Here is a 22,129-nt window from a genome sequence, read left to right as displayed (position 1 = left end):
GCTGTGTGTGAATTGGCCTCTCACTCAGCAGATGGCAGAGGCTTGCACTTGCTAATTTGTAGACATGCCTACCCGGCCTGCTGCTGGGGGTGGGTAGGGGGCGCCATCCAGAGGGGAGGCTGGGCAGAGCCGGGAGGGGATCGGCAGAGCTTCTCCTGCAGAGCTAATTAACTTGTTCCTAAAGGACGATGATTGAGGCCGACAGCATGGAGCGTCATCTCCACTGTGTAGTGTCATTGGGAGCATTGTGGGGCGCGGGGGCTACGCATGGGGGAGCAAGATAGTGAGCTCCTGCCTGTCCTCTTCGCAACCCTTGTGCAACCCTTGTGCAGGATCCATCTACAGGGAACCAAGGCCATGTTGCACCCAAATGAGTGTGTCCAGGCAGGATTCAGCACGCTTCAGCATCAGCTTGAGTGGACTTGTCTGAACCTGAGTGTTCCCAGATAGACCAGCCTTCTTGCCAACAGTCTGTGCAGCACGCAGCCCAGCAGGGGCTCCGGTCTCAGTCGGGGGTCTGTGCAGCACCCGGCACAATACGGATCCCTGATCTCAGCTGGGGGGGTCTGAGCGTCACCCAACCTCACGGGGGCTCTGATCTCAGTCAGGAGGAGGTGTGTGAGCAGCACCCAGCCCAACGGGGCCCCAGTTTTGATCAGGGTCTGTGCAGTACCTGGCATGATGGGGCCCCTGATCTTGGCTGGGCTGTGAGCACTGATAGAGTCCTCAGTCGGAAGCAGATTTGTTGGCTGTATGGGGGTTGCCATGACAGCGCGATTCCCCCCACCCATACTCAGGTGCGTGCATCTCTGTTAATGAACGAGGAGATGCTATTCTCATCCCATTAATTCACCGCCTTTTTAAAATAAATATTGATACCAGCGCTGGCGCGCCCTGAATGGGGCTGTTATGGCATGAATAATGGCAACTAATCGGGGGTTATTTTTAAACCATGGAAACTGACAAAGATCATTAGAAACTTAATAGAAATTCCTTCATTAGCATAAGTGTCGGAGATTAAAGGAAGAGATCTCTCTATTTCCTACCATCTACCCCCACCCCCCTCTGCTTTTGATGGAGCGAGAGGTAAAGGAACAGTCTTTATAGAGAACATTCGCCCACATGCTTGACATGCAGCCCCATGCTGGGGGAGGGGTGTACTCGGGGAGATCAGCTGGGGAAGGGGGTTATTAAGGAATTGGCTGGGTGGGGCTATTGGAGAATCAGCTGCGCAGGAGGGTGTGTATTGGGGGATCCTTTGGACTGGGGATGTTAGAGGGAGGATCAGTTGGGCGAGGGGGTGTTCATATTGTGGGTACTGGTTGGGCAGGGATGTTTTGAAGAGTTGGCTGGTCTGGAGGGTGTATTTGTGGGGGGATGCATGGAGGGGAGATGTATGGAGGATAGTTTGGACTGGGGGATCAGTTAGGTTGGGGGGTATTGGGGGAGATTGGCTGGGCAGGGGTGAATGGATATATTGGGGGATTGGCAGGGTGGGGAGTATGCTGGGGTATCAGCTGATGGGGGTGTATTGGGGAATCAGCAGGGTGGGGGTGTACTATGGGAATCGGCTGGCTCGGGAGATTACACTGGGAGGATTGGCTGGGTGGGGATTATTGGGGGATCAGGTGGGCAGGGGGAGGTACTGGGGTGATCAGCTGGGCAGGAGGTGTATTGGGAGGATTGATTGGGTGGGGGGTATATTGGTGTATGGGAGGATCAGCAGGCAGGGAGTTGTATTGGGACTGTTGGCTGGGTGGGAGTGTACTGGCAGTTTGGCTAGCTGAGGGGATCAGCTGGGTGGGGGAGCATATGGGGGGATCAGCTGGGCAGAGGGCTGTATTGAGGGATTAGCTGGGCGGGGGGGCATACCAGGGGATTGGCTGAGTGGGGGCTGTATGGGAGGATCAGCCGGGCGGAGGGGGCATATGTGGGGATCGGCTGGATGAAGGGCTATACTGAGGAATCAGTTGCGTGGTGGGCATATGGGGGGATCGGGCAGGAGATGGATGGGGGATTGGCTGGATGGGTGGGGCATACAGGGGTATCAGGCAGGGGATGTACCAGGAGGATCAGCTGGGCAGGGAGTGTACGGGGGGATCAGCCGGGTGGGTGGAGGTATACTGGGGGGTCAGCTAGGTGGGGGGAATGCGGGAGAGAGGCTGGCTGTGGGGTGTACGGGGGATCAGTTGGGCGCGGGATATACGAGGAGCGACTGGGCGCGGAACTATATTGGGGAATCGACTGGGCGGAGGGTGTACAGGGGCAGTGGCTGGGTGGGGGATATTCGGGGGGAATGGCTGGGCAGGGGGCTGTATTGGGGACTCGGCTGGGCAGGGGGCTGTATTGGGGACTCGGCTGGGCAGGGGGCTGTATTGGGGACTCGGCTGGGCAGAGGGCTGTATTGGGGACTCGGCTGGGCAGGGGGCTGTATTGGGGACTCGGCTGGGCAGGGGGCTGTATTGGGGACTCGGCTGGGCAGAGGGCTGTATTGGGGACTCGGCTGGGCAGGGGGCTGTATTGGGGACTCGGCTGGGCAGGGGGCTGTATTGGGGACTCGGCTGGGCAGGGGGCTGTATTGGGGACTCGGCTGGGCAGGGGGCTGTATTGGGGACTCGGCTGGGCAGGGGGCTGTATTGGGGACTCGGCTGGGCAGAGGGCTGTATTGGGGACTCGGCTGGGCAGGGGGCTGGATTGGGGACTCGGCTGGGCAGGGGGGCTGGATTGGGGACTCGGCTGGGCAGGGGGCTGTATTGGGGACTCGGCTGGGCAGGGGGCTGTATTGGGGACTCGGCTGGGCAGGGGGCTGTATTGGGGACTCGGCTGGGCAGGGGGCTGTATTGGGGACTCGGCTGGGCAGAGGGCTGGATTGGGGACTCGGCTGGGCAGGGGGCTGTATTGGGGACTCGGCTGGGCAGAGGGCTGTATTGGGGACTCGGCTGGGCAGGGGGCTGGATTGGGGACTCGGCTGGGCAGAGGGCTGTATTGGGGACTCGGCTGGGCAGAGGGCTGTATTGGGGACTCGGCTGGGCAGGGGGCTGTATTGGGGACTCGGCTGGGCAGAGGGCTGTATTGGGGACTCGGCTGGGCAGAGGGCTGTATTGGGGACTCGGCTGGGCAGGGGGCTGTATTGGGGACTCGGCTGGGCAGAGGGCTGTATTGGGGACTCGGCTGGGCAGGGGGCTGTATTGGGGACTCGGCTGGGCAGGGGGCTGTATTGGGGACTCGGCTGGGCAGAGGGCTGTATTGGGGACTCGGCTGGGCAGGGGGCTGTATTGGGGACTCGGCTGGGCAGAGGGCTGTATTGGGGACTCGGCTGGGCAGGGGGCTGTATTGGGGACTCGGCTGGGCAGGGGGCTGTATTGGGGACTCGGCTGGGCAGAGGGCTGTATTGGGGACTCGGCTGGGCAGGGGGCTGTATTGGGGACTCGGCTGGGCAGAGGGCTGTATTGGGGACTCGGCTGGGCAGGGGGCTGTATTGGGGACTCGGCTGGGCAGGGGGCTGGATTGGGGACTCGGCTGGGCAGGGGGCTGGATTGGGGACTCGGCTGGGAAGGGGGCTGTATTGGGGACTCGGCTGGGCAGGGGGCTGTATTGGGGACTCGGCTGGGCAGAGGGCTGTATTGGGGACTCGGCTGGGCAGGGGGCTGTATTGGGGACTCGGCTGGGCAGGGGGCTGTATTGGGGACTCGGCTGGGCAGGGGGCTGTATTGGGGACTCGGCTGGGCAGGGGGCTGTATTGGGGACTCGGCTGGGCAGAGGGCTGTATTGGGGACTCGGCTGGGCAGGGGGCTGTATTGGGGACTCGGCTGGGCAGGGGGCTGTATTGGGGACTCGGCTGGGCAGGGGGCTGTATTGGGGACTCGGCTGGGCAGGGGGCTGTATTGGGGACTCGGCTGGGCAGGGGGCTGTATTGGGGACTCGGCTCGGTGGGGAGGGTGTACAGGGGGATCGGCTGGGCGTGGGAGGAGCGGGAGCACTGTGGAATGTTGTAGTGTCATGAGGACGGGAGAACAGGAGTCAGGTCACATGGGCTCTCTCTGTGCTCCCTGGTGCCACACTGCGCTGCAGGGAGCAGCATGGGGGGGGTCCTCAGGGGTCCCAGATTCTATATGGGCTACATGAGGCATTGCCCTGAGGTGGGGGTGGGGGAGGATTATGCTGACTGGTAGCTTAGCACACACTGGTCAGCAGTGTGTATGTGTGTGCACACGGGGTGAGGTGAGTTGGAAGGTGTGTTTGTGGCTATCAGACGGCCCTCTGTGACGCCAACGGTTACAACCTTGTAACCGGGGGGGGGCTCATAGGCAAGAGCAGTCTTGTACCTGGTGCCATTCGGTGTTCACTCATCCCACACACTCGAAGGCCTGGAGGTGGGGCCATCAGGGCTGCGCTTTCCCTGAGCAGATGAAGCCAGATCGGAGGCTATGTCTACAACACAAATTACTTTGGTATAACTATGTTGCTCAGGGGTGTGAATAATCCACCTGTGTGTGAATGGATGGTATTTGTCTGTGCGTGTGTTTGTGTGAGGTCAGGATGTGCACGTCTAAATGGATGATGCGTGTGTGAGTGAGTGTGTGTGTGTATGGATTGTGCATGTGTTTGTGTGCATGGGATATGCACGTGTGTGTGTGTGAACGGATGGGAGGTGCATGTGCGTGCGTGTGTGAACAGACTGGCTGTGCACGTGTGTGTGTGAACGGATGGGGTGTATGTGTGTGTGTATGAACCGACAGGATGTGCACGTGTGTGTGAACAGACGGGATATGTGTATCCGTGCAGCAGTTTTCCCACTTGCACTGTGTGTGTGACCCCTTCTGCCTGTAGCTGCCTTGGCCTCCCCCCAGTTTGCCTGCCACTCTATTGCACACCCCTCTCGTGTGTGCCCTCCCCAGGCCCCAGTCTCCCCTGCCTGCCTGCTCAGCTGCTCCTGTTAGCCAGCCCTGTGCTGCTGCCTGGCAGCCCAGCCCCTAACTGCCTGTCTGGCTCGGTGCCAATGGGCCTTTGTTGGGAGGCAGAGATCCAGCGAGGGCAGCGCAGCATTATCTGTCTGTCAGTGCCTAGCAACCTCTGCCAGCTCCCTTCGCACACCCGCCTCTCCGGAGCCATTAGCTATGGGGAAGTGGCTGTGCTGACCCCGCAGAGGCCCCAATTACCTACCTGTCAGGTCAAGCTGCCTCTAGCTGCCGGCAAGGCCTGGCTCGGGAGGGGAGATGGGCACCACCTGGCTTAGCGCCGGGGAAGGGGAGACTGGCCCCACGCGACATAGCGCCGGGGAAGGGGAGACGGGCCCCACGCGGCGTAGCGCCGGGGAAGGGGAGACGGGCCCCACGCGATGTAGCGCCGGGGAAGGGGAGACAGGCCCCACGCGGCGTAGCGCCGGGGAAGGGGAGACAGGCCCCACGCAACGTAGCGCCGGGGAAGGGGAGACGGGCCCCATGCGGCGTAGCGCCGGGGAAGGGGAAGTGGGCCCCACGTGGAGTAGTGCCGGGGAATGGGAAGCGGGCCCCACGTGGAGTAGTGCCAGGGAATGGGAAGTGGGCTCCACGCGGCGTAGCGCCGGGGAAGGGGAAACGGGCCCCTCGCGACGTAGCGCCAGGGAAGGGGTGACAGGCACCGCCTGGCTTAGCACTGGGGAAGGGGATACAGGCCCCATGCGACATAGTGCTGGGGAAGGAGAAACAGGCCCCACGCAGCATAGTGCCGGGGAAGGGGAAGCGGGCCCCACGTGGTGTAGCACCAGGGAAGGCTTGTGGTAGGGGGTATCTAGGTTCTGTCACAGAACTGGCAGCACCAGGGCACGGTTCACATGCACACATACAGGTAGCGTCACACACAACAGACAACCCCAACACACATACACGCACACCCAGAGTCACCACTCACCCATACCCAAACACCCCCCTCTGTCATCCACATACCCCCATGTGTACACACACACACACACACGTACCCACACATTCACACACACATACTCCGTGTACACCCACAGACACCCACACACACATCCATACAAACATGCAAGAAGTCACACATGCACACACACAGCAGCACACACACACACACACACACAGAGGCACACACACAGACACACTTAACTGCTCACCCCCTATACCACACATACACATTTATACACACACCCGTGCATACCCACATACACACAGCCACCTCCCCCCACAGCTCTGGGTACCCTCCCCACACACAGCCCTGCACACATACGTGCACACACCCCCATGCACCCCCCATACACACCCACACCCCCTTCCCCCCACAGCCCTGTGTGCACACATAAACACACACACACCTCTCCCTACCCCCCACAACCACCCCCCCACCTATGAGGTGTAGGAGTATTAGGGCAGCTTTGGTCCAGATTTCCGCGTCTTTGGCTACTGCCAGACAAACCATTCAGCACCACCAGCCCCTGCCCCCCCACCAATGCAGGGATCCCCCCTCCCCCCAGCAGAACAAAGCCCTCTCTGGGCCAGTAACAGGCAAGGACAGTGCCCATGATTGCCTTCCACATGCACCATCCTAGATGCCTTAACCAAGCAGCGGGGCTGCAGCGGCTTCCCCTTCCTATGGGAGGGCAGACCTCCCCCCCAAAGTCTCCTAGTCTATAGGGCAATGCAGAATTGATTGCCAGGACAGCTCCCAAGGAGAGAGGACGACCATTCATCGCCCACGGACAGCCTAGACCCTGTGCCCTGCAGCTCGTTAAACCTCCCCAGCACTTTCCCTAATAGCTGGGGCGTGAACCCCAGCGCCTGAGCGGCTAATTGCATCCCAGCTTCCCTTCAATTGCTTCTGCAGCGCACACAAAGGGAGCCTTCCCACCGCCTGGTGTTACATGGGGATGTTAAATGGCCCCTGGCGCCCCACCCCAGAGGCAGCAGCATCTCAGCCATGGGTGAGGGATCCCTGTATAAACAGCCCCTGCGCCTCACACCAGAGGTGGCTGCTCTCCTCTCTCCTCCCTCCCAAAACTCCTATAGACTCTTTCTCTCTCTCCTTTTCCAGCTCCTAATGGGGAGATGAATTATTTAGCACCACGGCCCCTTCTCCAGAGAAAGTGCCAGAGCTGGCGTGTTCCCACCTCAGTGACCTACATTCCCCTGCCAGCCCCAGCCTCCTCCCCCATCACTGGCACCTCTCCCCACTGGGGGAAGGACAGAGATGGAGTGCCTGTCCCCCACTCCATACCCATTTGCTAGCCAACACCTCCTCCTGCCCACCCACTCCCTTAAAGCCAAAGTGCCAGGACCTCAGCTCGAGAGCAGCACCCGCCTTGGGATGTGAATTGGGGCTTGAAGGGGGCTTGAAGGGCCCCTCAGAACCAGGCACCATGGGGGAGAGTGTTAGACCTGGAAGGGGCCTAATTCTGCCACCCCTGATTTCCACTGAGACACACTAGGGTCTATTGGGTTAGAGCCAGAGGGGGCTGGGAGTCAGGACTCCTGGCTTCTTATCCCGGCTCTCTGAGGGGTGTGGGGTCTAGTGGTTAGAGCAGGGGCACTGGTTTGGTCTCTGCCTCTGTGCCCCTGGGTTGTTTATCAGCTTTGCTCCCTTCCCCCACAATCTGGGCAGTACATTGGCCAGAGCCAGGAGTGCAGCTACTGAAGGAATCAATACCCTGGCTTGTGGGAGCAGGGGAGGGGAGAGCCCAGGGGAGGAAGGGTGCTAAGGGAGTGGAGGGGAGGAGGGTGTGAGAACAAAGGGCATTGCGGGGGGCTGGCATCTGGCTGTAGAGTGGGATGGATATTAAATACAATGCTGCAGGAATCGCCACCTGCTGCCGCTGCTTTCCGTCAGCTCAGCTATTTTGAATCCACTGCCAGGAAGGGGTGTGAATGCAGAGGCGGCTGAGTGCTAAAGGGGTGGGGCTGGGAGTCAGCGTCAGGACGCCTGGGTTCTATCCCCAGCTCTGGGAGGCAATCTGCTTTGTTATTTCAGGGTCACACGGTAGCACTGGAGTGCATACATGGCTTTATTATTCTAGGGACTTTGAGAGTGCTGGAGCTCCAAGGGCTGGTGTGTTACTGTAGGGGTCTCTCTGCAGACCTGGGGCTGTGCAAGCCGTTGTGTTATTGTGGGGGTCTGTCTAGTGCTGGGGCTGCAGTGGCTGGTGTGTTATTGTAGAGTCTCTGCAGCATGGGGGCTGTGGGAGCTGGTGTGTTATTCTAGGGTCTCTCAAGCCCTGGGGCTGTGTGGGCCAGTGTGTTATTGTAGGGTCTCTCAAGCCCTGGGGCTGTGTGGGCTGGTGTGTTATTGTAGGGTCTCTCAAGCCCTGGGGCTGTGTGGGCCGGTGGTTATTCTACGGTCTCCCCTGAACTGTGAGCCAGAAATGCCATGCAGGCAGGAGCCATGCCCTGCCCTTGTCTCCAGCCCTGCAGCCCTCCTTCCCATGGTGCCCGGCTGCCATCTCTCCCTCTGCCTGGCGCCATCACATTTCCTGGCTCTGCAGCAGGGCCTTTATGGCCCTGGGACTGATCGTTTTCAAGGTAATCACTGTGGTGACAGTGATGGATGGAGGGGAAACCACAGAGCAGGGCCACTTCCGCCCCCGCCCCCCCCTCAGCACTTCCCCTCCCTCCTCCTTCCACCACAGAGAGACAATCAGCCCCCACCCCCACACACCCCAACCCTGCCCCAGGGCAGTGCTACCAGGCGCTCTCCCCTCACTGCCAGTGCCAGCCCAAAGCCCTAGTGAGGCACTGCTGCAGGGAGCAGGGTGGGGACCAGTAAGGGGCGCTCTGCCCTCACCATCAGTGTTGACCCCAAAGCCCCAGAGTGGCACTAGGGATTGCAGGAGGGGGCTGTCACGGATCCACAGGCTCGGGGCTGTGCCCTCGGCTTTGGAACAGTCTCTTGGCGGAACCCCTTCACTGAGCCAGACCCCAGGGCTCTCACTCTTCCTCCAGAGCAGGCCACAAGGCCTCCCGCCTGCTGAAACTCACCCTTGGGGTCCAGCCCTCCTACTTCCCCCTGAGCTCTGCCCAGCGAGTCCAGCTGAGACAGGCTCCTGGCAGGGCCTTGGCCACCCCTCAGGGGCTGATGCCCCTCAGCCGGCATTTCCAGTGACCCTCGAGCAGCGTCCCCAGGGCAGCCGGTTTATTAGTCACCTGGCGCCAGCAGAGGCAGCCTGTGGCTTAGCACAGAAAGCTGAAGGTTAAAGCACAGTCCATTCTGCTCAGCCCAGAGCCCGGCCCCGGGGTCAGGCTCTGTCTGTCTGTCTGCCCGCCTCCATCTGTTCCCAGGGGGGAGCTGCCAGCTTCCTCCAGCAGCCAGCGCTTCTCCCCCAGCTCCCGCTCCCAGTCCTTTCTTCTCCACCTGGGGTCTCAGCTCAACTTCCCTGCTGGGAGTGTGGATCCCTGAGTCACTGGGGCTGGCCTGGTCTCTCTGGCCCCTTGTTCTGGGTCGGCTACAGCTGGTTCCTGGAGGGCTCTATTCATTCCACCCAGACAGGGAGGTGAGGTGACACTCGCCCCTGTGTCCCTCAGGGTTTGTCTACACTAGAAACACTACAGCTGCACCTGTGCTGCTGCAGCACTTCTGAATAGACACTACCTGCGTGGCGGGAGGGGTGTCCCCAGTGTAAGTAATGCACCTCCCCAAGAGGCGGGACCTAGCACTGCCTACACCAGGGTTAGATTGGCTTAACTATGTCTCTCAGGGGGGTGGATTTTTCACACTCCTGAGCGATGTAGTTGGGTCAACATAACTTTTAGTGTGACAACAAATATAGTCCTTTCCCCCTTCCCCCCGGGTAGTCATGCAACATATAGGGAGGGGGAACTGAGGCGCACATAGGCATCATAAACAATATTATGAAAATTCCCACTTCCTCCCAGGGGCTCCATAGGGGGTGCTCTCTCCTGTTGTCAGTACTGACCCAGTGTGGTGCTATGCTGCAGGGAGTGGGGTGGGGGCTCCAGGTACGCTCCCCAGGGGCACTCAGGAGTGAGAGGCACCTCTCCACCTCCTGCCCTTCGCATGAAGCAGGCCTGCTGTAGCTTAGCTCCCTGAACCCACCAGCCTCTGGCCACAGCCAACCCCTGACTTCCAGGTCTCCACAGCCCTCGCCTCACTTGAACCAACTAGTGACAGACACACACCAGCCCCCAAACCCCTCTGGCAGTGACCCCCTCTGCAGCACCCAGCCCGTCACTGGACACTCACTGAAATAACCAGGTACGCCGTCTCCAGAGAGACCGCGTGTGCACAGTCTGACTGGCATAAGGTGACCAGACAGCAAATGTGAAAATCGGGGCAGGCGGTGGGGGGGTAATAGGAGCCTATATAAGAAAAAGACCCAAAAATCGGGACTGTCCCTATAAAATCGGGACATCTGGTCACCCTAGGCTGGCACAGCTCAGGATCAGGGCAGCCCAGCGCTGGAAATGACCAGCCGGGAAAGTGAGTGTACCTTTATTTAGAATGGTTATGATCTGAGAACTAGTGAGCAAAGACGGTAAGACAAACAGGTGATGTGGGAAATGCGGGATAACACACTTCCTGGAGCCTGAACTGAACCTGAACATGCTAAAATCCTTGTCTGAGCCATTTCGCACCTACGGCAACCTCCCAGTGTCACGAGCCCCCGCGGCCAGCAGCCAACTTTCAGGAATGCACAAAGCCTTCTCCCATTCGCTCGCCCAGAGGTGGATGAGAAAGGGGCCACCTTCCTTCCTTGTCTAGTCCAGCACACCTTGGCTGTGTCCCTTTGGCAGCACGCCCCAGAGAAGACTCTTCGTCCCCCTTGCTTGCTGTCTGGTGCACACACACACACACACACACACACACACAGACATACACACAGACACACACACAGTGATTTCATGTCCCCCCAGCCTATTTTTCCGGTTACCTTCACAAGCAAAGGGGGCTTCTGTTGTGTTGGCGTCACAGGGCTGCACTTACTTCCGAGACGGACCGAGGAGAACTGATGTGCACCTGTCTGCCAGAAGAGCTGTTTGTCTGCTCTGCCTTGTTTCCTACTTTCGGGCGTCAGTTCAGATCTGTACACAGCTCCCTGGGCAATGTCAGTAAGAGCAAGGCCCCGAGTAGCTTCGGCTTTCACTCGATACCTTACAAGACACCATCTGGATAAGCATAGTGACAGCAGTGTGTTGGGTATAGAGAGTTTGTCAGGCCTGATAGGAGTTGCTGACACAGAGTAGTAAATCCTTAGCCAGCTGACACCAATGTTCCTCTGTGTCACAGCTCCCTACGGCAGTGTCAGTTGGATTCAGGATTCTGCTTCACCTCTTGCTCCAGATAGATGTGCATCATTCTCTGTGACTTTGTAAATAGGTGCTGCGCCCCACCCCAGAGGTGGCTGCATCTCAGCACTGAGCACCATGTGGAATATCTTGTGTCAGTAGTTGGTAGGTGGTATAATCTCGTGCAGCTCCTAACCTTATTTTCCTCCCTTCACAATCCCACCTCTAGCTCACTGCCGTTGTGTATGTACCACATGCCAGTACAGCATAGGTCCAGCCCACTGGGGTGCCAAGAGGCACCGTGAGGCAGAGGGCTCTGTCCACCATGGGCTGCAGACAGCGGAGCTGCACTGGAGGGCATTGGGGGTTGGGGGAGGCTTAGGTGACCAGGCCTGGCTCTGGGAGAGTCATGGAGCCGTCAGACAGCTCAGCCTCACAGTTTCTCATCCTGACCCGGATTCCCAGTTGATCTCTCTCTGCCTCACAGTTAGAGGGTGCTTGTGGGGGCTATGACTGGTGAGCTTGAGGCGCCACAGACACGGCAGCAGATATGGCAGAGGGGTGGGAAACAGCGCTAAATCCTGATTGGAGGGTAGGCAGGGAGTCCGGAGTCCTTGGTTCTAGCCCACATCTGGGAGGGGAGTTGAGCAGGGACTGGAGCCAGGATTCCTGGGTTCTAGTCCTGGCTCTGGAAGAGCATGGGATCTGGTGGGTTAGAGTAGGGGGGCTGGGAGCCAGGACTCTTGGGTTCTCTCCCCAGCTCTGGGAAGGAAGTGGGGTCTGGTGATTAGGGACTGTCAGGATCCCTCCCCTCTCAGAGCAAGGAACCCAGGAGTCCTGGCTTCCCCTGTCTGTGATTGTCCTCTCCAGAGTCTTGTCTCAGCACTGCTGGTGACACCCCCCATCTACCCACTGTGTACCTAGCCATGTTCCTTTGTGGGCCCAGCAGAACACTCCACCATGAATCCGCTGTCGGTGCTGGACCTGATGGATGGGCCCTGATCACTGGGGACAGGAACAGCTGTGCAGGGGGCAGCAAATGGAGCGGTGCAGGGAGCCGGGTTATTGCGGCGAGAGCTGAAAGAGCTTTTAGGAGGTAGTGCAGGAAACGTTGCCGATCTCATGTCGGAGTCAATTCCTGTCAGTGAGATTGGGGGGCGGGAGGGGAAGGTGTCTGGGAACTTGCTACTAAGAGATGGGGGTCTGACAGCGCCAGTATGGTCCTTGGGGCAATTGGAGGGTGGGAAGCAATTGTGTGTGTGTCCTGGAATTGGTGTGTGTTTGTGCGAGTGTGTTTGCATTGGAATCAGTGTGTGGGTGTATTGCACTGGTGAGTGTGTGTGCAGTTGTGCAGTTGTGATTTTGCATTAGAATGTATGGGAGGAGCTGTGTTTGTGTTAGGAAGTGTGTGTGCCGTTTGTGCATGTATGCATTGGTGCCTTTGTGGGTGTGGATGTTTGCGTTAGCCTGTGATTGTGTGTTTGCATCTGTATGCGTGCAGGTGTGTTTGTGTGTTTGCATTTGTCTGGTTGTGTGTGTGTGTGTGTGCGTGTGCAGGGAAATCAGGTGTGAACACACACGTGTCTGTGTGTGTAGGCATCCCAGATCTGAATGCTCACACGTGTGCGTGTGAGCCCACCTGCATGTCTGCATTTATGTCCGCACTGGTGAGTGTTTCTTTGAGTGAGTGTGGTGATGTTTGTGCCTTTGCATTTGGCCAGGATCCCTGTGCATTTGTGCTGGGTGTGCAGTTGCGGTTGGCTGTGTCTGTGCTTGTGTTTGCAATTGCCATGTGCATGTGAGTTCATTCTCCATGTTTGTGAGGGGCAGATAGAGAATTGGGAGAATGGGGGACCCAGCTGGAAACCCCCCCCCCCAATTATTCCTCTTTGCATTTCCCCCACCCCCTGTCCATAAGAACAGTCATACTGGATCAGCCCAATGGTCCATCTAGCCAAGTATCCTGTCTTCTGACTGGCCAATGCCAGGTGCCCAAGATAGGATGGACAGAACAGGAAATCACCAAGTGATCCATATCCTGTCACTCATTCCCAGCTTCTGGCAAACCCCAGAGCCCAGATCAAACTCCACCTAGGGTAACATCATCCCTCTTCAATACTTCCCACTGGATTCTCCTGCACTTCCTGTCCCAAACTCATGCAGCATTGCTGTGTGCTGTTAAACAGACACTGCCCTTACCTAGGAGCTGTTCTCAGCTCAGGGCGAGGGATCCCTCTCCTAGCAGCCCCAGGCCCCTCCTCAAGGCAGCGAGCACAGGGCCATCCATGCGTACAGGGTGAGTATCGCATGGCGCTCTGGGCCTCTTTGCAGCCTCTGGACTCCTGGCCCTCTAGCACTGCAGGGCGTGGCCGGGGCTCCCAGCTGCTCTGTGGTAGGTGCTACTAATTGCACCTGAGTTGGGGTTTGTTTTTTGCAAACCACTTGGAGGAAATTTCAGCCCGGCCCATCTTCCGAGTTGGGCCAGGAACAGACACACGCATGCCAGCTGCCTTCCACTATCATGAGTACTTGTGGTGTTTGTTAATTGCTAAGTGGCACCAGTTAAATCCCCCCCCCCCCCAAACCAACTGTGGTTAGTAGTGTGTGAGCAGTGGCTGAGGGGTGCTGGAGCTGTTTGCACTGGCTATGGGGTGCGGAGGGGTGTTGGTGTTGGGTGGCATCCAAGCTGGCTGGCTGGTGTTCTGGGGTGTCCGTGCTGGTGTTGTGCCAGCTGTCCATGGGGGCGGGCTCAGGCTCTGGGCTCCCATCACGCTCAGGGGAGGCAGAGGGGAATGGGAGGCCTGTTTGACCCCTGAGCTCCCTGCTGAGGGAGGATTTATATTGAGGGTACCTTGGGACTGGACTGAGACAAGTCTCGCTTACTAATGGGCCACTTGCTGTGGCTGGGCTGAGGTAGAGGGCTGGGGGGCTCTTTGGCCTGATCACTCCTTGAGTGAAGGAGACATGGCTGCTGCTCTGGAAGAGAGGTGGGCTGGAGGCTGTTGGGTTGGACTGAGCAGCAGTGGCAGAGCTGTCGGGGGGAGCCCAGGACTGGAATTGCAGGTGGGGGAGCAAGATTGAAGTGCATTAGCCATATCTTCAGCTGTTCCTGGGGTCTATCCCCAGCTCTGGGAGGGGAGCGGGGTGGAGCCTGGTGGGTTAGAGTGGGAGAGGGTTGGGAGTCAGGACTCCTGGGTTTTACTGAGTAGCCTTGTCTGAGTTGTTTTCTAGGATCCCCTCTCATTAACCTTGTCTCTCTCTCTCTTCCCTCCCAGCTGGCACCACGTACATCTTTGGGAAGGGCGGGGCGCTTATCACCTACACCTGGCCGCCCAACGACCGGCCCAGCACACGAGCCGACCGGCTGGCCGTGGGCTTCAGCACGCACCAGAAGAATGCCATCCTGGTGCGGGTGGACAGCGCCTCCGGGCTGGGGGACTATCTGCAGCTGCACATAGTAAGGAGAACCTGCACCTGGGGGGCTGCCGGCGGGGGTGCAGGGGGCCAGCGGTGGCAGTGAGAGCACTGCTCAGGTCTGCACCCTGTAACTGGAACCAATCCCCCCAAAAACCTGATCCTAGTGCTTTCCCCAGAGGCTTGGACCGCCCCTGCTGCCCCCCAGCAGCTTAGACTGAGCCCCTTCTTTAATCCCCCAGAACTGCAATCTGACCCCCCACTCGGAGCCAGCTGGATCCTCAATCGTTTGCCACCCAAATGTTCAGACTCAATCCAACCCCCAAACCTCTGTTCCCAGAGGCTTGGACCCAGACCAGGCCCTGATAACAAGTTGGGGGGGGGGGGGGGAGTTTGTGCCGTCTCTAGTGTCTCTGGAGGAGAATGTTGGAGTTGGGGGCCCTGTGTAGGGGGGTCTGGCAGGGTGGGGGATTCAGCTGTCCCCCCCCCCCCCCCCCCCAAGCGTAACACTGGCTCAGAATATGGCTGCATCCCTTGCTGCACACTGCCCTGGGGCACAGCTGCCCTGGGTGCACGTTGTTCCCGAAGCATCAGGCACCTGCTTGGCTCTGCTAGTGGCTGGCTGGGGCCTCGTCTGCATCAGGCTGGGGCAGTCGCCCCCCATCCCCCACTCATGGCAAGTGCTGTGAGCGATGCCAGGGCATCCCCGCACACATGCCAGGGCTGGGCTCACAGTGCCCCTTTCTGACTTCCTCACACATGCCAATGCCCTGATGATCGCTGCCAGTGGTGGGGCCCGAGGCGGCTGGTGCTTAGGGTGACCAGATGTCTCAATAAAATCGGGACTGTCCCGATATTTAGTTGTTTGTCCCGATCAATGTATGGTCGGGACGCCGTTTGTTGCCATTTGACGCACTCCGGCTTTTTTTTTTTTTTGCTTCGGTGGCACCCCCCCCAATGTGTCCTGATATTTTGGTCTTGTCATCTGGTCACCCTACTGGTGCTCGTGCAACGACATGCCATCTGTGCCATCCTTCACCCTGGCATCGGGGCGCCTCCCACACGTCAGGGTGGCAAAGCGAAGTCTCTGCTGGAGGCAGGGGTTGCTGGGAGTTCCATGCTACTTCTTTGTGGACAGCTCTTCCCCAGGGCAGCCCTTGGGGCTGGACCCCTCCCTTGGCACTGTCCCCGGATTCCCCCATGCCTCCAGCCAAGGCTGTGTCACTCATGGAAGAGTGTGGTCTAGAGGGGAGCATGGGGCGGGAGATGGGCCCATGAGTGTGATCTGGAGAATGGGGGGTAAGGGCGATACTGGGCTGGATGGGCCCAGGGGCCTGATCTGAGGGGGCAGGGGCTGGGGGGTACCAGGCTGGATGGGCCCAGGGGTCTGATCGGGGGGGGGGGGACAGGGAGCGGGGGGTACCAGGCTGGATGGGCCCACGGGTCTGATCTGGGGGGGGGGCAGGGAGCGGGGGGTACCAGGCTGGATGGGCCCACGGGTCTGATCTGGGGGGGGGGGGCAGGGAGTGGGGGGTACCAGGCTGGATGGGCCCAGGGGTCTGATCTGGGCAGGGGACAGGGAGTGGGGGGTACCAGGCTGGATGGGCCCACGGGTCTGATCTGGGGGAGCAGGAGGGGCAGGGGATACTGGACTGGACGGGCCCAGGGGTTTGATGGAATACATAGTGCCCTCTGTTGACTCAATCTGTGCACTGTACCATCACCAGCTGAGTTTGTTTCAGGACAGATGTTGAGAGCAGCAGCACACACGCCCCATTCTGTACCACTGCCCACCCCATGTGCTCTGCAACCAAACACGTGCACACTCTCCCGCACTGCGCACATGCCCCTGCACACACACACCCCACTCTGGAGTAAGCAGGACCTCCCCTCATAGCCAGTGTTTCTGCCCCGCTCTCTGCAGCACCCCTTGCAGGAAGAGGCCAGACTTGCTGCCAGTTGTTTATCCTGCCCGGGGGCAGCTGTCTCCCATTACCAATGGTGTGTGTCATGTAGGCTGCAGGCAGCTCATCGGTCGCTTTCATCCTTGTTAATATTTATGTGTTAACAGCTGTGGGTGGAAGAAGGCGCTCGGTACTTATTAAAATCTGGGGTGGGTGGGGGGGAGATGCTTCTGTACCAACATCTGTGTGTGTCTAAAGGGACTGCTATGGGGATAGATTGCACATGTTAAGGATAGGGGCATGGGCCTTTCCCCTCTAGGGGGCAGCGGTTTTGATTAGCCCCAAGGCAGAGGACCGGCTGGTTCAGGGGGCATGGGGTTGTCTGTGCCAAAGGCTGCACATTGCTAGGTGTGTTACAGTGGCAGCAACAGGCCCTGACTGAGGGAGCAGCCCCATTGTGCTGGGCTCTGCACAGATGCATAGTGAGAGACCGTCTGTGCCCCAGAACCCCTGGGTTCTACCCCCAGCTCTGGGAGGGAAGTGGGGTCTAGTGGTTACAGGGGGCACAGAACTCCTGTTCCCTGCTCTGCTGACTGCAGCTGTCTGGTGGGGGAAGGAATGGGGAGCTGGGCATCGGTGTTGGCACTGTATCAAGGGCACCCTTGTCTCTGTGATTGCCCCGTGGCATGCGCTGGGCCCAGGCACCTCAGCTAATGCTGTGTGGCAGTGGGGAGCAGCCATGCTGGCTGGGGGAGTGCCCCGTGTGTCAGGAACAACTGCTCGGCCCCTGCGGGGGCTCCAGCACGCTCTCCTCCCGTCGGCTTCCTCATCACAACCCCGCCAGGCTAACACGGGCCGACAGCCTAACCTGGTGGCACGGAGATGCCTGTCTCATCTTACACGGCTCGCACAGAGCTCCCTGCATCCAGGCACATGGCACTGCTGATGGAAGGAGGGAGCCAGGACACTTGGGTTCTAGCTCCAGCTCTGGGAGGGGTTGGGTGTTTAGAGCAGGGAGACTCCAGGCCCTGGGGTTGGATCAGGACCAGCGCCCCCTAGAGGTGAAAGACCCATTGAGGCGCTGCTCCCCCATGCTTCACTCATGACTTTGGCACTGTCTCCCCCAGGGGCCGTGCACGCGCTTGCTCCCCCACCCCGGCCTGGACATCTGCCACGTGGCTGGGAACGTGAGCTGGGCAGGTGCAGCTGGATCAACCCTCAGGGCAGCATCAAGACAGGCTAGAGGGAGGGGCACCGCCCAACTGCCTGGCATCCAGCCCCCCCAGGCTGGCGTGGGAGCATGTTAGCATCTCCTCTTCGGCCCCCTGTGACTCACAACGGGTTAGCCCCGGCCCCATCTCCTGTACCCCAGTCTCACCGCCACTGTGCGCTGAGCAGGAGCCCCTCCCCACTCCTCTCCCAGCCCAGCTGGCTGCTCCGTTAGCTGCACTGGCCTGCGGGAGAATGGAAGGACAGAGATGGGCCCTTCCCTTCCACGCGACGCAGGCTCTACTCTGGCTTCAAGGTGTCTGGCTGGCTAGCTCGGGGTGGTGGGAAATGGACATGGGACTATTCCCCACTAGAGGGTATCTGTTCCCATCCCTGGGCCAGGAGCCTGGCTGGCTCATGGGAGTCATGGTCTCCAGGCCCTGGGTGCCCCAGCCAGGTTGTTCACCCTGCTCCCTGCTGCACTCTAGTGGGGGGTGGGGGGTGCACCTGGTTACCAGCCTGGCCCGATCCTACTTAGCCACGAGATGAGTTGGCATCTCAGCCCAGCTGGCTCCTGAACTCAGAGCTAGCGAGGGGCACAGTGTTCTGAGCAGGTGCTGCACGTGCCAGTTGTCTGCAGGCCCTGGGCGCTGTGTAGGAGGATGTGAAGGCAAGTCAGTGATCGGGCTGATGGGGAGGTCATTTGCACAGCTGCCCCCCTCATGCACCCTTACGCCTGAGTGGGCTTCCAGCATCTCTGGTTGGGGGGCTGCATGGGGGCACCTACACCTACCCTCCTAGATACACCAGCCCAAACACAGTTGTGCTTTGTATGTGTCAGCTGTGTCCCCAGCTGTGCGAGCAGCCCTGAGCACAAGGATACGTGCACACCAGTGTGGCGAGGCGTCTGGATGTCTCTATGCACACCTGTGCACCAGTGTTGTGTGTGGCCCTTGGCACACCTGGACACAAGGCATATACAAGCCTGTGCACTAGCAAGCATTCCCACTAGTGCACTTCCACACTCAGATGTGTGCCCATGCACCCCCACACCTGGGCTGCTGGGCCCCGTCCTTCCCAGCACCCCGCAACGGAGCCAGAATCCTTAATGAAGAGAAAAGTCTCGCAAAAAGCCTGGAGTCACTTTTTAATTAATCAGAAAATCTCCCGATGAACCAGTTTCACGTTTTCGACTGCGGCAGGGGAATCTGGGGGCTTTGATAGGAGAGTCCTGCTGTGTCACTCGCTCTGGGAATGGGGGAGACGCAGGGGCCTGCAGGAATGATGGATGGATAGGAGTAGATAGAGGGCTGGAGGGGAATGGATAGAATTGGGTGAGGGTATGGGGGAGGGATAGGTGGATCGATGGAGGAGGGGTGAAGGAGTTTGGGAGGGAGGGATGGTGGAGGGGGGATTGATGGAGGAGGGGTGGGGGACGTGGAAGGAGATGGGTGAAATGAGCACTAGATCCTCCTAATAATGCTGCAGAAAGGCCAATAGGCCCTGATCCTGAACCCATCTCCACTGCCCCCTCCCCACCTCAGTACTGAGGGCTGGGTTCATGGAACTCTTTCCCCCCTCCCCCCCCCCCATGTGGCATTGCACCAGCCTCACCACCTTGGCGCAAGGGTTCTGGCTTCTCTCCAGCCCCCATAGCCTGATGCTGGGTTGGGTCAGGAGGTGGGAGCACCTTGCCTTGCCCAGACAGTTGGGGTCACTCGCTGCTAACTATGAGGGGAGCTGTCCTTGCAGAGCTCAGCCAGTGTCATCTTGTTGCATTGAGACTGGAGACCAGCTGTGGGGCTGGTCTAGGGCCTGGAGGTTCACGGTAGCTGGTGTGCACATGTGCGTAATACAGTAGGTTTGGTGTGCACTTCTGGATGTGGGGCTGCATGTGTACAATACACAAGGGGAGTGTAGTTGCTGTGTGTATAGCAATCAGATAGATTGTATAAACATTTGCGTGTACTGGTCTGTGTGTGTAAACTGTGCATATAGCTGCGGGGGGCTGTCTCTGAATGTGTGTGTAAATGCCCTGTGGATTTCATTCACACAAACTTTCTCAGTTTTGTTGTTTGCAGGGGGTGCAGGACTCGGAGCAGCCCCCACCCCCTGCAGGCTGACCACCCTGTGTGTGCCAGAATGGTCAGGTGGCGTTTCCCCAGCATGCAGCCCTCCTCTCCACCCCCGGAGGTGGCAGAAGGAGATTCGACCTCTAAGGCCCATTTAGCTGCTGACTGAGGCTGTCGACCAAGCAGATGTTTGTCTTGGGATTCTGTGTGGTGAGGGCTTGAGTCCTGCTAGGAGCTGGTCTGAGACCTGGCAAATGCATCTCACAAAGGGGCCCCAATCAACAATGAAACTCATTCCCATACTACCTCTGGGAGCTCGAACTGAGTCGGTGTCTCTTAGAGGGGAAAGGCCCCTGGTCCCAGTCCCTCCACCCTGGGGCTGGATCAGAGCTTGTGCCCCCTAGAGGGGAACAAACCCATTGCCTTCTCCCCCTGCCAGTGGCTGCATCTCTGCTGCTGAAGCCCCTGGCAGGTGAGGGGGTCCCTGCAGCTGGGCGAGGTCAGAAGCTGGCCCCGGCGCTCCCTGATTAGAGCTGTCGCTGCATTACACCGAGCGCGCCGGTGCAGCTAGAGCCCTGATTGCTCCCACTCGTCAGCCTTCCATGCTTAATTATACCCCTTAGGCTTCCGTTTGGCGGCAGCCCTCCGCCTCCGCTGCCGGAGTGATGCCAGCAATGACTCTCCCACCAGGGCGGGGCCCAGCCCCTCGCCGTTAGGGCCATGCTCCTCAGTCTCTGCACATGGAGCCTCGCTGACCGAAATTTGGGCCCTGTTATGGCATCTGCTTTATTAGTAGCATTACAGTTGTGCCTGGATGCCACATTATGGCGTGAGCTTTATTAATAGCACTACAGTAGCACCTAGAGGTTCCATTATGGCATGTGCTTTGTTAGTAGCATTACGGTAGCATTTAGAGGGCGGGCCCCAGCTGAGATCGGGGAGCCACCCTATTAGAGTGTGTGTGGTAGCAACAGGAGACCCCATCTGATAATGGGCACACAATATTGGGACCGCAGTATTAGCAGCATTATGGTAGCACCAAGATTTCCTATCTGAGACTGGGGCCCCATTATGTGTGAGGAGGAGGGGGAAAGTCGGGCGGAGGGGAATGTGCAGAGCTGTGCGGGGGCAGGGGGTGAGCATGCAGGACCGGGGGTGGGACACATGAGGTGGCAGTTGAGTGTGCAGGGCTGTGTGCTGAGGGCACGGTGGTGGGAGTCCGAGGGGAGGGGAGCATGCAGGGCTGTGCTTGGGGAGTGGGTGGTGATGGGAGCGGGGAAGGGAGGGGTGCCTGTAGAACTGTGCAGGGGTGGGAGGGCTTTGCGTGGGGATGCAATAGAGCCGGGGAGGGGTGCCTGAAGGGCAGTGCATGGAGAGGCGATAGGAGCCAGAGGGGCACGTGTAGGGCTGTGCATGGGGAAGCGATAGGAGCCAGGGGGGCGCCTGTAGGACTGTGCAAGGAGGGGCAGCACAGCTGTGCATGGTGGTGAGCTGTGCTGTTGTACTGTGTCCCCCCCCCTTCCTCCAGGCACCCCCTAGAATGCTGTATCTCTCACAGCTCCAGTTACCACATCAGCTTCATCTCTGGGCTGGGAGACCCTGGGGAGGGGAGCACAGGTGGAGGGAGGATGGGCACTCTGGGTGGGATCTATGCCAGGCAGCACCTTGCAGACAATTTCACTCTAGCAAATAGGACTCAGGGCCTGGCTTGGGCTTGGGCCTGTTAATATCTCCCAGTCCTCCTTCCCCCCACTCCAGCACCAGGGGCCAGCTCTGGAGAACCCCAGGGCCACTAACTTTACCAGGTGGGGGCTTAAGTGAAAATATTTTCCCTCTCAGAGGAAGCCAGCTGGGCAGCTCATCCCCACACTGGGCATGGAACTCTCTGGCTGGAGAGAACCCAGAGGGCTGCAGGGAGCAAGGCTTGGGGCAAGGGGGCCCTCAGAGTCAGTGCTGACCCTGGCATGGCACCCACTTCATGCCTTGCATCTCAGCGTTAGGTGAGGGATCCTTGTACAAACAGCCCCTGTGCCCTACCCCAGAGGTGGCTGCATCTCAGCACCAAAGAGCTCCCGGCACTTGGGGTGGATGATAACTCCATCACTTTCCTAATGAAGCACAACATTTAGCACAAGCTCTTGCATTCCCATAACTCTGTTAACCCCATCAGCTCCCCCAGCCCATCAGCCTGGCTCCCAGCAGGCTCCGCACCCCCCTCCACTCTGCCCCTTTGTGCTGCAGGAGATGATGGACATTGTGACCCTGGGAAGCTTAGCAGTAAATTGCAGGAGTGGAAGGGTGTTGA

At 59.1% G+C, this 22,129-nt stretch overlaps 1 protein-coding gene across 28 annotated transcripts in view; it reads left to right on the top strand.

The window, feature by feature from the left end:
* Nucleotides 1-22,129, top strand: part of NRXN2 (neurexin 2) — a 297,135-nt gene that overhangs the window by 206,824 nt on the left and 68,182 nt on the right. For all 28 annotated transcript variants that reach the window (XM_054035003.1, XM_054035004.1, XM_054035015.1 and 25 more), the window contains one exon: nucleotides 14,501-14,682. In XM_054035003.1, the coding sequence (XP_053890978.1) occupies nucleotides 14,501-14,682 (182 nt within the window). The remainder of the gene's footprint in view (nucleotides 1-14,500; nucleotides 14,683-22,129) is intronic.

The sequence above is a fragment of the Malaclemys terrapin genome, chromosome 7 (assembly GCF_027887155.1).
Source record: "Malaclemys terrapin pileata isolate rMalTer1 chromosome 7, rMalTer1.hap1, whole genome shotgun sequence".
Classification (NCBI taxonomy): Eukaryota; Metazoa; Chordata; order Testudines; family Emydidae; genus Malaclemys; species Malaclemys terrapin.
This window is presented reverse-complemented; position numbering and strand designations above follow the sequence as displayed.